Source organism: Dermacentor albipictus, chromosome 1 (assembly GCF_038994185.2).
Source record: "Dermacentor albipictus isolate Rhodes 1998 colony chromosome 1, USDA_Dalb.pri_finalv2, whole genome shotgun sequence".
NCBI classification, from domain to species: domain Eukaryota; kingdom Metazoa; phylum Arthropoda; class Arachnida; order Ixodida; family Ixodidae; genus Dermacentor; species Dermacentor albipictus.
Window position 1 is genome coordinate 157,590,761 of NC_091821.1, and position 15,718 is coordinate 157,606,478.

Below are 15,718 nucleotides of genomic sequence, written 5' to 3' on the forward strand. Positions count from 1 at the left end.
CCGAGATGAAGGTGTCCCTCATCCAAACCAAAATAAACTCTTTAAAGCAGTGAAACACAACAGTCAGGCGTCGTGCGCGGGCTGAGAGTATGTCAGGACAGTTGAGGTTGACTTACGAGCGGTTGAGAGAGAATCTCAATTGTGACAGAGTTCGGGCCTCATACCCCATGAGCTTGCTATAAAAATAGAAATGAAATAGAAATAGAAATAGAAATGTTGACAGAAATAGCTCATATTCGAATATATTTGCTTCTATGTGCATCTCCTTTTTATTCGTTTTTGTGAATGTCCGACTTCATTTGCAATTTTTTTCGAAGACACTTTATTTGCTGTGCATTGTACTAACCCCTGCCTTCTATTCTTTTTTTGAATAACATAAACACTGCTCCTTAGTATTTGAATTGCATTAAGTCGCTTTTTTATTTTTTTCATGTGCTTACTAGAGAGTGACAGCATCAGGCGATATGGTTTCTGCCCGTCTTAACATACAACATAGTTCTGCATCACTCAGGGAAGTGTGCAACGGCACTCAGGGAAAACCTGGAAAACTCGGGGAATTTGGGAATGTCAACTTGGTAGACACCCTGTAGAGCCTTCAAATCAAGGGTTCACCTCTGCTTGAAAATCTAGATCGTCTGCTGGAGCTTTTGTCTGTACACATACATTTGTGCAAGCATGCATGAAAAGTAGTTGAATAAAGAGTTCCTATAAATCTGGACCCTTTGTTATAATATGGAGGCTGCACAGTGTAATGCAAAGATGACAAGTGCAACAAAGGTTAACAACACTGCAGCTGTGTTGACTGACAGGTTGACATGAAATTGTCTTCTGGTGACAGAAGCATTTCCTTTCGTTACCTTAAAAACCCCCATAGAGGCACTACGTAATGTGTGCGTATACATATATTCCTTATACATCAGTTAAGGATCATGGAGCACAAGTTCTGGCATAAGGCATGAGTGGTATTAGCGCTGTACTCTGGTAAACCAGTGCTCGTCTTTTTGTACTGCAGGTTTGTTTAGGGAGTAAACAGCAGCAACTGCAAATCTAGAAGATGTGAGTGCTGCACTTAAAATTCATTTTGAGGCCACTATTGCCACAATAAAAGGGCAAGGACCCCGGAAGAGAGATCTTTGAATAAATGTTTTTTCTTTCATTAAGCCATGCTGACAGTGGAATCGGTATCGTGTTCGTGTGCTATGGAAGAAAAATTCTGTATGACGAGCATGATACAACTGTCTAGTGAGAGACACAGAAAGAAAGGAAGGCACAAATATGGCGCAAGACCACAAGGAGAAGATTCACGAACAAGAAAATGTGTAAATGTGGCAAGGCAGTGTTTAACGTGGCCTTTGGCAAGTGCATACGTTCCTTTAGCTGTGCTTTGGAGGCAGCAGCTGGTGGCATAGAAGATTGGACCTGGAGAGAACTCAGCGACCTCCACACAGGACCCACTCACGTGAAGACGCCGTAACATGGCGACAACTACAAACTAACACATACCCCCATTTAAGCAGACTACACGCAATACACCCTACACTATATTCATAGAAATGCCCCCTTTGTAATGATTATGCCTCCCTATATCACACCACATGGGCGTGCCCCAACGTGAACGCGGCTCTGCAAATACCCAACCCCATACCCGAGCAGTGGGAGGCCGTGCTGACTAGTTCGGACCCTCGTAACCAGCAGCAACTGGTGCGGTGGGCCCGGGAGACAGCAAGAGCCTCAGGAGCCCTGGACTAAGGGTGCCTCCCGCACACGGTGTAAGAATAGGTTAGGTGAGGGAACGGCGAGGGCGCGCCGCTACGCAGAAAGGAGGTCGGAGCATTCTGCTTACACGGCGGTCAACAGAGGGCGCTACTGACTGTTCCCCGGGTCTCCCGCTTTCGCCTTCGCGCCATTCGATTGTTTTTGTCTGCTTCGGCTTGTCCCTGCTTTCGCGTGCGCGTTTAGTCAAATCTAACGCCTGGATCGACTTATTATATGTGGCTGTGCGATGGTGACTGTGGTATAAAGTTTGTAAACAGGGATGAAGTGCCTCAGACAGGCTGGCCAACGTTTCGATAGGAGCACCTATCTTCGTCAAAGGCGGCCTCGTCATCCTCGGCGTGTTAGTTTTAAAGGGTTAGTGCAGTGACGTCGCGTGCGGCTGTTGTCGCTGGCGGCTGGTTTACAAGAGGAAACAAGCGCTGTCGTCCGACGTCTGTGAGCTTCATTCTCAAGACGAGGGGACAAGAGCGTGAGAGTGGGCACGCGGGGAGAAAAGAAAGGAAATAGAAGCAGAAAAAAAGGGAAAAAAAGGAAAAAACGGGGGAAAGCCAGGGCGGCACCAAGACAGACAAAAAAGGGGGGAGTGAAAGAAAAAGGAAGAGAAAAGTGAAATCTTTAAGAAATACGGGGGCTTGAGAGCATGTTGGGGATGCGAAAGGTTAGGAGGTATTCAGGGGGAGTCGTTGGCGGCATGTTTTTGAGGCATTAAAACGGCCGGTCAAGCGGTCAGCGCGCGAGTAACACAAAAGACAAAAAAAAGAGAAAGGAGAAAACCCAGACACACGCACACACCACACACACAAAAAACATGAGTGTAATACGTCGAGTAATTTTGAAATAGTTAAGGTGGCGACGAGGAGTCTGCGGTGCAATGTATGGGGTGACTGAAAGGCAGCGGCATGGTCTTTCAAGGGATACTGCCCCACGCGCTTAACGTAGGTGTCGTTACGGCGGCATCCAGAGATGGCGATACTCTGGGTTGAGGCGCCAAAAAAGGCATATTGACTTCGGAATGTGTTGTCGAGGGGATCTCAAGAAAAACAAAAGGATTAAAAAAAGGGGGGGAAGGGAGAGGGGAGGGGGGCCGAAACCGGTATAACAAACAGGAGGGTGACGCGCGCAGAAGGGGGGAAGTGTACATGGAAGAAGGGGATCGTACAGTTGGTATAGACGTAAAAACCTGAAAGAGTACAGTAAATTGAGTAGTAGGCAGGAAAAAATTTTTTCGAAATGGAAGAGTAGGTGAGGTTAAGAATTAAAGGTGGCTGGTGGCCTAATGTGTTTTGTGTATTGGTTGATGATATGAGAGTTTCAGATTTAAGTTACAGCTTTTAAAGATTCTAAGTTGCCGCGTGCCAAATTAATTCCTGTCGGGTGTAGGCAATTAAAGTTATGTATGAGGTATGATTCCGTATACTTCCTTTCGCGAGGGGAACGGAAATTTGTTTGTAGTATATAGAGCCTTGCTTTGTCAAACATATGTCCATGTTCATTAAAGTGGCTGGCTACTGCTTTGGGTAAATTGTGTTTTGTGTCCGCGCGGTGACCATTGAGTCTTGTATTAATTTGTTGTCCAATCTCACCTATGTATTGTTTGCTACAAGCGGCGCATTCTAGACAGTAGACTACGTTGCTTGATGTGCAGGTGAAAGCCGAAGTTACCTTGTGTGTGTAATTCGACGCTGTACTTTTTACTGTAGTAGTAGATTGAATGTGTTTGCATGTAGAGCACCTGGGGCGGCCACAGGGATTGGTTCCCAACTTCTTCTTTTTCTGTAGTTTGGCGTGCACAAGAACATCTTTAAAATTAGTGTTGCGTCTGTAGGCCACTCTGGGAGGGTCGGGAAAAATCTTCTTAAGTTTCTGGTTGCTGGTGAGAATCGGGGTAGTATTTACTCGGTATGTTATTCACGTTTGGGAGTGCGTTTGAGAATTTAGTAGTAAGAAGAGGCGTTGTTGAGAGGTGAAATGTTCTTGTGTAAATAAAGGACACTTTACATCCCCAAAGTAGAATACCAGAAGAGGAAGAGGAAGGCCAGTTAACCACGCATTTCAAGGAAATACAGGCCCAACGCAACGTATAGCGCTCGCGCCGGTATGGCCCGGTCGCTCGCGGAGCGGGGAAAAGTTGGTCGCGCCATCTGTCGGCTGCCTCCAAAAGTAGAATGTTATGACAGGGCGCTGGGCGCGGGCGCTCTCTCACCTAAACTACTCTTACACCGTGCTCCCGCACAAGCAGAAAGACACCTGCTTGTCCTCTTTTTTTTTTTAAATAAATGTTTCTCCTCCTCCTCCTCAGCGACAACACTTTGCCTCAGTGTCTTGTGCCATGACGGCCAACTAAGGTTTTGATTCATCACCACTCACCGTGCCCCATCCGGCGCTATGATGCCCACCCCATTCATCTTGTTCTGCCTTACACTACCGTAGTCACCTGACAACTAGATTTGTTATGTGCATGGTGGTGGTCTTAATACCACGGCACATCAGTCTCAACGTCTAAACCGTCAGGATTTTTCAAGATGAGTAGGACTGTATATATTGTATAGCAGTTTTTGTTCATTGAATGTCGGTAGCACATTTGAGTGTTTGTTTTCTGTGGTTGTTCTGTGTTATTCAGTTTTTCTTCTTGTATTATAAATGTATGCTGCACTTGCAACATGCCTTTGTCTGTCTCCTGTATTCTGGAATCTGACATTTGGCAAGCCTGTTAGAATTTGCTTCTGGCCCAGTTGTGGTTTGTAACATGCTGGAGATAGATTAGTGCAGCATACTGTATATACTCATGTAAGGGCCGCACTTTTTTCTCTAGAATCATGGCTGGGTGTGGCCCTTATATGAATCAGGCCAATGACAGCGCGCTAAAGGTTCATACTGCATTCACAACTTTAGCAGAGGGTAAGAGAGGCGCAAATGACAACCTTGCAGTAAACGACCTGAGATGCTAGCCCATCTTCCCTGACCAGTGCTGACCCTAGAGGCGAAATGCCACCAATCTGACTGGAAACACTGCCAACACAGCTGAGATGATGTGCCACACACAAAAATATATAGCATAGCGCCACCGGCTTCAGTAGCGTAGACTGATAAGCAGCTAGCACTGTCTAGCAGCAATAAAACTAACTTCGCTTTCCAGTGGGATGTTTTGATTTTCTTTTTCCAAATATTTGCCCTCCAAAGTGGGGGTGCAGCCCTTGCACGAGTATATATGATACATACATGTCAGAGTACTGGGTACTGTCGGAGGAACTGTGGGGTCGCAGTGGAGCGCCAGAACAAGAGGACCAACAAAGCGAGCTTCTAGAACCGAACTGCTCATGTCGTGCTTGTGCATTGAGCTCGTGCCGCCCATCTTTTTTTTTTTTTCGTCTTTTGTAGCCAGTACCAAGATGCTGGGTGGGAGCTCTGACCTTACAGTGTTCTTGCGTTGTGGTGTCGGTAGGTGCTACAGGGCCCCCAGCGCAGACAGAACAGCGAAATGTACCCTAGAGATGGGGCTATTGTGGTGATATGCAGATCAGTGCAACCTTGTGACTTGTATAATGAATTATTTCGGAGGCCCGAAGCACTTCAGTATGAAGGCGTTCGACTGAGGGAGCTGCCGTGGTGGGTGCCTGCTGCTTTTGATTGCTCGTGCCTTATGCCTTTTCTTGTTTACACCTGATCTAGCAACTAGAAAATGTATCGTACATTCACAGTTTGGTGATGTACTTAACATTGGTGCGAAAAGTGTGTGCTTTCCAGGAATGCATGAACTAGTGTGAAAGAAGAGTAACTTTATTGGGTCATCTTTTGTGTTCTTGGCTGTGAACGCTGGTGCCAGGAGATTGTATGAAATCGTATCAATGAGGTGCTGCTATAGTCATACTGTCAGTTAAGGTTAAGCATAAGAATGACTTGTCGGGAACTCGACCAGTGACTTCGGTACCGTGCCTTAGCTAAAAAATACCTAATTAAGCAGTAGTTTGTGCTGTCAGGTAAGTCATTTGAAAACCTGTTCAGTGTATTTTATGACATTAACCTAGTTTTCCGTGTTGTTTCATGACTATAGAATACTGAATATTGACGAGTGCAACTGTCGCATATCAGTAGAGTGTTTCAGTGTCATGTTCACTTGATAAGAGTATTAGATTGTTCTTGGCGTATGTGTAGTCGCTTGTCTGAGCTTAGTTGTGAGAAGGATGTTTGTTCATTGTACATTGGATATGATAAGTGCTAGTACGAAATAGAACAGCTGTGAGCAGTAAGAGCAGTTTTGCAGGGACATTGTGTATTGCTAAATTAAAAAAAAAAAAACTCTTAGAAAGGGGTCTAATGTCACGTGCGCATGTGCTGCGGTAGAAAAGTGTGAGGGGCAAAAAAGTGTCCAGTTAGGCACACCGAAAAAGAGGAAGGCAGAGATGTTGTGCGAGACTTCAAGGAGAAGAGATGATTCGAAAGAGAATGTGGGGAAGTGGGAAGGCAGTGGTATGATGTAGCCTTCACTGAGTGTGATCATGTCCTGTGCTACAGCAGCCACCCACTCATCTGGCTTCATCCTACTCCACAGGAGTCACTTCATGGCCAGATCCATGTCGTACCATAGTGACAGTGTTGATACCACGACAGGTCGGCCACAACATCTGAACATTCAGGACTTTTAGGGATGAGTAGGATTGTATGTATTATATAGCAGTTTTGTGTTAGCTGATTGTTTGTAGCACATGTGATTGCTTGTTTTCCGTAATTGTTCTGTATAGATTGAATTTTACTTGTATTATTATAGTACGGGCAGTGTGTCTCAGTCTGTTTCCTGTCTGCCAGAATTCATGACATGCAGCCACAGTGGTTTATGCTGGTCTAGGTTGCTGCGTTATCCTTTTGGCTATGCCTTTAGCTTAACGGTGAGCTATGTGAGCTCTTAATTTTCATGCTATGGTAACACACCTCCTTCACAACATTGCTTCTTTGCCATTGCATCTGTTCTGATTTTATGCAAAGTAGGCTGCTGGAAGCAGATTAGTCTTAAAATATATTCTTGCTCCTCTTGCCCACCTACAAAATATGTAGGTGGCTGACATGTTACTAAGCTGACATGGATTTAATGGCGTAGTCAAGAATTTTGTAGAAATATGGGCTTAACTGTTTTTTTTTTAAATCAGCTTGACATAACATCAGTTTCTCTTCTATGCTTCTTCGATGCACCAGATTTTCAGAAACTTAAGCCCCAATGAATATAATCCATGTAAAATAAGACATGAATGTAATTCATGTCTTAGTAGACAAAGCAAGGCTTAATGGAATATAGCACTACTATACATTGTATACATTATTAATTCAGCCATTTTCATTTTCCAGCTCTTTATTGCCGAATCACTTTGTCATGGCAATGGATTAGGTGCACATTGCTGTGCCTATGGTTTCTTTGTATTAGTATTGTATCATTTTGATCCATATTTTGAAATACGAGAAGTTCACTTTATATATCATTCTTGCACTATGTACGCCACATGCTAGTCTGTGCCGTATAACAGCAGTAATGAACGTACACAGACTAGCCTATTTCATCAATCTGAAATATATAATTATATACTTATATATTTGTATATTATATTTCTTTTGTAGATCCTGTTACATACTTCATTCCTGCCAGTATTGTGACAATTTCTACTACTGTGAATGAGAGCAGCAAGGCATCTAGAACATTCACTGGCATGTTCCATGAAGGTAAGAGCTACCATAACAGTGAATTAATAATGGGATTGACCTGTTTCTGTGTTGCTAGTGCGAACGAGCAGGCATTGTGTATAGGAACAACTTGAAAACTGTGGTGAGTCTGCTGTATTGTACACATACCAGCAAGGTGAAAAGTTGATTGTATCAAAATTGATTCATCACCGCCAGTATAGGTGGAAGTGTCTCTGGAGTGCATGTGCTAGAAAATTGTGCATGGAGATTGAATTTTTCAGTACAGCAAAAATTGACAGTTCTTTAAATCTTTTGTAAACTTGAGGACAATTTTCTCTGGCTTTGGAAGTGAAGCTATGGAACTGAAACACTTGTGTTCCACTACTGCTAAATCAGGTTGTCTACCAACTGGGAATTCTCGGGGAATTTGAACAGTCTGGAAATACTCAGGGAATTTATGCTTCTATCAGGGAAAATTAGCTGTAACTTTATTGAAAGGGAATGAAAGTCGTGTTAATGATGGCTCCATTAACAAAGGAATCGCAACGAATTGTAATTGACGCCGTGTCATCGGCACGATGTATTCCCAGAGCAGTTAATGACCGATTCTCCAGACGCCCGATTTTACGGACATGCCCGATAATTCACACAGCTTTGCGGCTTCACCACGTACTCTATGTAGTCAATGTACATTGCCCTGACTGCAGGTCTGAAATGGCACTAATCAAAGCCACCACCGCCACCATTTTGATTATTTCGCCGCCTCGAAACGCCACTCACACGTAGATCCGCTGGCAGCCATAGCCACCACCGCGGCAACGTCAAGCCTAGCTGCTTCTACGTTCGCTATTAAGCTTCTTGCCGTCCAGTGCCGTGTTTTTCATTGAAAGAATTCGCCGCTGTTAGCGATGGCACCGACTCTGCCTTTGTAATCCTCGCGGTTGGCTTTGAAGCTCGCAGAGCACAGCACGCAGACAACAGCGCATTGTGTAATGCCAGTCTCCGAAAGTTAGCTTCGCCTCAGCATAGAAGTGTTGTGCGGCGAAGCATAACAAGTGTGGGAAAGGGCAGTTGTCACGGGACACGGTATGTATTCCTTAATTATGCACGTGTGCGCACCTCGGTCTCCTGTCCCAGTACGAGCACCGATATGCCTAGTACGTGTACTGGCAGGCCCTAAAAGCTTTTTCGGACGTGCCTGTGGCAATATCTTAGCCCTTAAGGGCAGGTAAAGAGATGCATTCATATTTTTCGGACTGCCCGATTTTCGGATGTTTTTGTGGCCCCTAGGGAGTCCGAAAACTCGGGACGTTGATTGCACAACTGAGCAAGAAAATGCTTCAAATGATCCATGGGGTGAAAGTGTGGCAGAAGGAGGATGAGAACATAAAGGACCGACGCACTGAGGAATTAACGAGAAAGGAAGCGTGCCACTGCCTCTTTGAAGGAGCTTCAGCTCAAAAAGAAAGTGTTGGCTGACGTCGAGATGCAGGCATCCCTCATCCAAACCAAAATAAACTCTTTAAAGCAGTGAAACCCAACACTGAGATTTTGTGTACAGGCTGAGAGTATGTCAGGACAGTTGGAATTGACTTCCCAGCTGCTGAGAAAGAATCTTAGTTCTAACAAAGTTCAGGCCTCATACCGATGAGTTTGCTATCAGTTGATAGAAATAGCTCATATTAAAAAATATTTACTTATGTATGTGTCTCGTTTTCATTCGGATTTGAAAATGTTTGACTCAATCACGAATGGGCATTACCATTTTTTTCGCTGTGCATTTTACTAACACCCTCCTTCTGTTTTCTTTTTAAATACAATAGATAGTACTCCTTACTATTCAAACTGGATTAAGACATTTTTTGTTTCAACATGCTTACTAGAGAGTGACAGCATCGGGCAAGATGGTGTCAAGCCCGTCTTGACATAAAACAAAGTTCTGGCGCATAGAGGGAATTTTGCAAAGGTGCTCAGGGAAAGCCTGGAAAACTCAAGGAATTTGGAAATGTCAACTTAATAGACACCCTGTAAATGCAGTTCTGCAATTTTTTTGTTTTTTTTTTTTATGCAAGTACGTAGTAAACATATTGGCTCTGAGTTTTGATGCTATTTGGGATCTTAAAGGGACACTAAAGGTTACTATGGAATCAAGTTAAAGTGATAAAGCAATGCTGTAGAATGTCTAAGGCGTCATAATAATCGCGAACAAAGCTTTAGTAACCGAGAAATTGAGGTAAATGCATGACACGATTTGAGACCCCCCAGCGACATTCCGGTACTAGTCCGATGACGAAGGCACTCCTCATCATAATTTATGTCACTAGTACTCAACTACTCGTATTAAAAAGATAATTTCATTAGGTTATAAGACTGAAGAAAATGCTACTTGTCTACTTGTATTCGATTCTAAGCAAAAATAACATTTTGAGGTTACTCTTCAGAAGTATGGGTGGTCGAAAGGTTTCGTTTTCGCTTGACTCTGTGCGCTCGACTATTCGCCGCGCGCACTTAGGAGTGTCAGTTGTTTCGTTATCGCATCGTGCTGCGCTGCTTCTTCTGGCTCGCGAAACTTGCATTTGGAATAAGCAGCGAGAATGCCACGTCCATGTGATGTCGTGGTATGCGCGAACGGTCCGCGGAACTTGGCCAAGGGCAGTTGCAGCGACTTATCACTGGGTGCCAACGAGTAAACCTCTCCGTCCGAAGTGGTTAAGTACCGTACCTCTGCCACAGCGTGTTGGTAAAGAGCTGAAAAATCGCATAGTGTGCTCGCAGAACTTTCGTCCAGAGGATTACAAGTTCAACGCTGACTTACTGAAGTCGTGTGGAGTGCCTTTCAAAGCAATGCTTTCCCGTAGCGCTGTTCCGTCGGTCTTGCTTGCATTCTCCTAAGCGCAAGAACAACTGCAGGTGGAAGACGAGGCGGTGAGGGCGGCATTTGGTTTTCATGAAGGAAAAGCTACAAATGGGCGAATATGTACAGCCGTTACATACAGTTGCCATCGTAGTAGTACGCAATGACGCCGGCAGCGCGAGCCCTCAGCAGCAGCTCACGTTCATCAGTGCTTAAATTGCTGAAGTCGAGCCCAGCATCGTGAGCCAATGTGTCGTCAGGGTCGTCCATTGCAACGAGCGTCAAAGTTGGTGTCATAAAATAAAGAACCAGCTTAGCGTCGCGCGCTTTCCCTTCCGCTAGCCACCATAGTTTCGCTTTCGCGCTGCTGTCAGCTCTGTCTTGGCTATGTTTCTGGCCACGCGTTTGCATTTTGCGCAGAAAAGCCGTAGCGCCGTGTGCGGCCGCCATTTTACTCACTGACGGCGCAACATCACTATGAGACCATGACATCACCACTCCTCGATCGGAGGGCGGGTGATTTGAACTGCACTAGAGGTACGCGGATGCTTCAGAATGCATTTTCTCTTAAAATAAGTCTTCTTCACACGAAAAAAATCATTTCGCCGTTTCTGGGATGGTATTTCAACAGTCCACGTTGACCTAATATTAACCTTTACTCTCCCTTTAAAAGCAAATGACGTTCATATCTTCTGGCACTCTTCTGGTGACGTTTTTTTTGTCTGCAAGCACGCTATTCAGCTTGCCTCAGAAACATTGTGACAAACTTCAGCAAGAATGGCTGCTGGAACACACTAATTAAAGAGTATGGAATGTTAATGACAAACTTTTTTAGCCATCGTAAAAGTAAACAATCTACACAAGTTCACTGAAACTGAAAGTGGTACGAAACTTAATTCTTTGATATGTGACTACTAATAATTTAATGCTAATAGTAACGTGCTCCAGCCTAACTGTATAGCGTCACCTTCTGAACTAGGAAACAGTTTGAGCACATGAAAAGGTCAAGACATACAGCTCAGTGCATAACTAGCTTCAGTGTTCTGTGTGACAGGTTTGTCATATGTTAGCACACACACTTGTGTTCACTCCAGAAGAAGTTTGACATAAATCAATAACATAAAATTGCTATTGCCATTTGGGCCCATTGTGGTTTCTTGGTTGTGTTGAGGTGATAAGTAATTATTTAAGAAGGCTCATGTGCTGATGAGTTGCTTTAGAGACATGATATATGGGTAACTGCAGTTATGTTAACATACAATTGGGCAGCCACTAAAATGGTTCCCGTTTTGTCTTTCTTGCCCCCAATTTTTGTGTTACCAGCGGCAATTTATGCACCTTCATTGAAGTGCTTCTATTTGCAACCTTTATTAAGCCATTCACTGCACATCTTTCCCCGCTTAGTGATGATTAAACGAACTTGCACATAATCCACCTTTCTAATTTTGCACAGAGGTTATTCATAAGTGCAGTGTTTCAATGCTTAAAGTAATTAAGCTGAAACTTCAGCCAATACAGCTGTAGAAACATGCCGAGAACACGGCAAAACAATGAAAGTGCTCACCATGTGGTTAGCAAATTTTTAACTTGTACAGTCAAGCACATAAGTTTACATACCATGAGATTGAGGAGAACGTTCAATTTCCAAGCAGCCTGAATCAGTAGTAAAACCGAACATTGCAGTTGTTCACATATATTGATAGAGGCTTTAAATGCGAATACTGAGCTTTTTCTCAGATTTAATGTTTTGTGAAATTTTGTGGTTGACTGTACCTCAACTTTGTGTTCATTATGCACTTACTGACTCACTGTAGGCATCTCCTGGAGTTCACTGAAAACTTGAATTAAGCAGGATTTTTACCAATAGAGCTTTTGCGAGTGTTGTATTTTTCCAGGGGAACCGCCAGAATAGCCAGAGGTCTTCCGAGCATTTTTGCAAAAGCATTGTTTGTTTTTTTTTTCTCAATTCTGGCTCACTTTAGTTCCTTTATATGCTTTTTTCATGCGCTTGAAAATTTCTTTTTTCCATCCATGCTCACCGAGGTGTGTGTAGCACAATTATCAATGTATGTTTGCCATGTATTTGCAGCTATTTTTCTTTGCAATGAAATTGTAGCAGGGTGTGTAATTTGGTCATTTAGATTTTTCCCCTCACCTTTCTTAGAGCATCAATATTCTGCATGCATTTTGTTTAATTTATAGCTCTCTTGGGTTCATAACAAGCAAAAAAAAATTAGGCTTAACCCATCCTGTTGCGATGTTTATTATCGGTGTGCGATGAGGCTTCAAGGGGTGGGTATATGTAATTTGGTAGTTGGAGGCTCATTGTTAAGAGGACCGGTAAGTGTTCATTTAATGTTATGTAATTATGAAACTCGTGTAATAAGGTGCGTTTTTTAGCTGCACCAAATTTTTAAAAAATTGCCTTTGGTAGATGGCGAAATTCTAACCCTTAAGCTAAATTACTGAATGAGGTGGCGCATTACCTCTATGAGAAACCATGATGCTTTGGTGAATAATTAACATAATTACACTAATTAAGTTCCTAAATATTTAGTTTCCGGCACGTATTGAAATATACGGATTGTAGCTAGTGAGTTTGCAAGGCATATCGACTTCGAATGAATTCTGAAGATGGCACCAGTTTCTAAAAGTGAGAGCCGGCAAACTTATAATAAAAATGTGCTGTTGTTCCACTTAAGAAAATTCTCTTTTATGCATTGAAGCACCAAAGTGAGTAGAATCCCAATAAATTTTGTAGGCTTTGAAAATTATTATTGACACGTGTACTTTATCTTTTTCTGGTCACCACTTTTCACCAGCTACCGAATGGTAAACGTTGTCACTCAGTGCAGGACATGCCTGTATATATCGGAAGTTTCTTTAACGTTATCAATCGTTCTGTCCATTGCCTGTTGTCACCGAATCTTGTGTAATCTGATTGTATGTGCAACACGAATTGTGTACGATTTTTCGTAAGGCATGTGGGCGCCAGTGATTATGCTGGAACTTTCGACGAGTTGTGTATGAAGACCCGTGCTTGACCCGTGCTTGACCCGCTGATCAGATTCCTGACAACTGCCAGCTGTGTTCGTCGCTATCGTTGTGCTTGGAATGTCACTTGCATTTAGGGGCACAAGTTCACTAAATAGTTAATTTCGTCATTCACAGTTTTGCTAGTGTTCTTTGCTGTCGCTACAATGTGGCAATATCTTGAAACTGCTATATTACCACGAATTCATTCCAAGTGGATATGCGTCGCGAACTCGCCGGCTACAATTTGTAGATTGAATTATGTGCCGTAAAGTAATTAATTAAAGCTATTTAGTTATGTAAATATTTAATTAAGTATTTTGATTTCTCGTAGAAGTAATGGCCGCCCCATCAAGTAATTTAGCTCAAGGGTAAGAATTGCTATATGCCATAAGCAATTTAAAAAAATTGGGCACAGGTAAAAAAAAAAACACCTGGTATTCCACAGATACATAAGCTCGTTCCTACGGGATCACAAGGCCACGCTCAAAATCGGTGACCTCAAGTCCGACAATTTCAGTTTGGGCCCCAGAGGCACGCCACAAGGAGCAGTAGTCTCACCACTGCTTTTTAACATCGCCATGAAGAAACTATCGCAAAGGCTTTCCAACATAGAAGGGATCAATCATACGCTCTACGCCGATGATATCACAATCTGGTGCACCGGAGGAAGCGAAGGAGCTGTTGAATTAGGCCTACAGGAGGCTGTAGATCAAACAGAGATGTACCTGGAAAATACGGGGCTTAGATGCTCCCCGAGCAAGTCTCAGCTCCTCCTCTACGGCCAGTCAGGAGAGGTCCCAAACCTAGAGGCTGGAAACCGTTGTGAGAAATAAACATCAAACTCCACACTAAAAGCGGCTGTACCATCCCCAGAGTAGACACCATTCGGGTGCTTGGCATGTTCATTGAATCCAATGGCAGTAAAAATACAACGCTCAACAAGCTCACAGCCAAGACTGGGAACATGATCAGACTTATCAACAGAGTCTCGAATAGGCGTGGAGGCTTAAAGGAAGACAACCTCCTCAGGTTGTTCCACGCCTTCCTCATGAGTCATATAGCTTATGTGGCAGCCATGCACGACTGGTTATAACTTCGAGAAGAAACGAATAAACACGCTCATCAGAAAAAGTATGGAGAAAGTACTAGGCATTCCGTTACGGGCGAGTACGGATCTCCTTATGCAACTAGGAGTGCACAACACATTGGACGAGATAATCGAGGCCCAGGAGTCAGCCCAACTGGCCTGTCTATCCTGCACCCCGGCTGGAATGGAATGGAAAACTTTATTGACTCTTTTAAGGTTTTAGCGGGTCGAGGCCGAAGTCTTCATTCTTGAATCTTGGGTCCTCTTCAGCCATGGATGGGCCCCTAGTCCAGGGCTCCACTGAGCCGGGCCGCCTCGCACGCATGCGCTTTTAGAGCTCTTTGAGCCCCTAGCTCACGGCTGGTGAGCCAGCTCTCCCATTGCTCCGCACTTCGTGTTTTGTGTTTGTGGAATGCCTGGTTTCTTGTACACTCCCATGTAATGTGGTATAATATTCGTTTAGCTCCACACCACGGACAGGTTGCGCTATACTGCGTGGGGAACATCCTACTTAGTATGTGTAAGTTTGGGGAGGAGCCCATTTGCAGTCTCTGCCATCCTGCGGCCTCCTCCTTTGTTAATGCTTTATGTGCTGGGGGATATTGATATCTTAGCCCCTTATAGAGGTTTAATAGCTCTGAATAGCTGTTCCCGCAGTTGATCTGTGGCCCCTCTGGGGCGGTTGTCGTTCCTGCTCGGCTGGTCATCCCTCGAGCAAGGCTGTCTGCCCCTTCGTTGCCCCTGATCCCTGTGTGGCTTGGTATCCAGATAATGTTATATGTGGGTTGTTTCTCAGCGATTGGAACTCTGCTGAGGATCTTGAGTGCCGTGTTACTAATGCTGCCTCTTATATAGCTCCGGCACGCCTCTTGTGAATCTGTTAGAATATTGAGGGATATTCCTGTTCTATAACCTTCTTCCGCGTCCAGTGAGACAGCAATTTCCTCTGCGTCGGTTATGTTAGCCACCTCGGCCGTGAGTCCTGTGATTAATTCTCCTTGATTATTTACTACTACCGCTGCCGCGTTGTTTTTGTGTGCTTGTGAGTATAGGGACGCATCGGTATAGACTGTATTGTCCCGATGTCCCATCGTCTTTTCATAAAACTCTGCCCTAGCTGTCTCCTACTCGCATGGAGGTTTGGGTCCATGTTGCGAGGGATTGGTTGTATGCGTAGTTTCTTTCTTAGTGGGTCTGGTATTGTGACCCTGCTACTTCATGGTTTTTCTACTTCCCGACCGAGCTTTGTCAGGAGCGCCCTTACCGTTGGCTGGAAAGAAGATCCTGGCGGTTCTTGG

General features: G+C 44.0%; 1 protein-coding gene across 1 annotated transcript in view; it reads left to right on the plus strand.

Moving 5' to 3' along the window:
* The window catches only part of LOC135916575 (cubilin-like), a 259,475-nt gene that overhangs the window by 82,464 nt on the left and 161,293 nt on the right, over positions 1-15,718 (plus strand). The window contains exon 5 of the mRNA XM_065450011.1: positions 7,381-7,482. Within this exon, the coding sequence (XP_065306083.1) occupies positions 7,381-7,482 (102 nt within the window). The remainder of the gene's footprint in view (positions 1-7,380; positions 7,483-15,718) is intronic.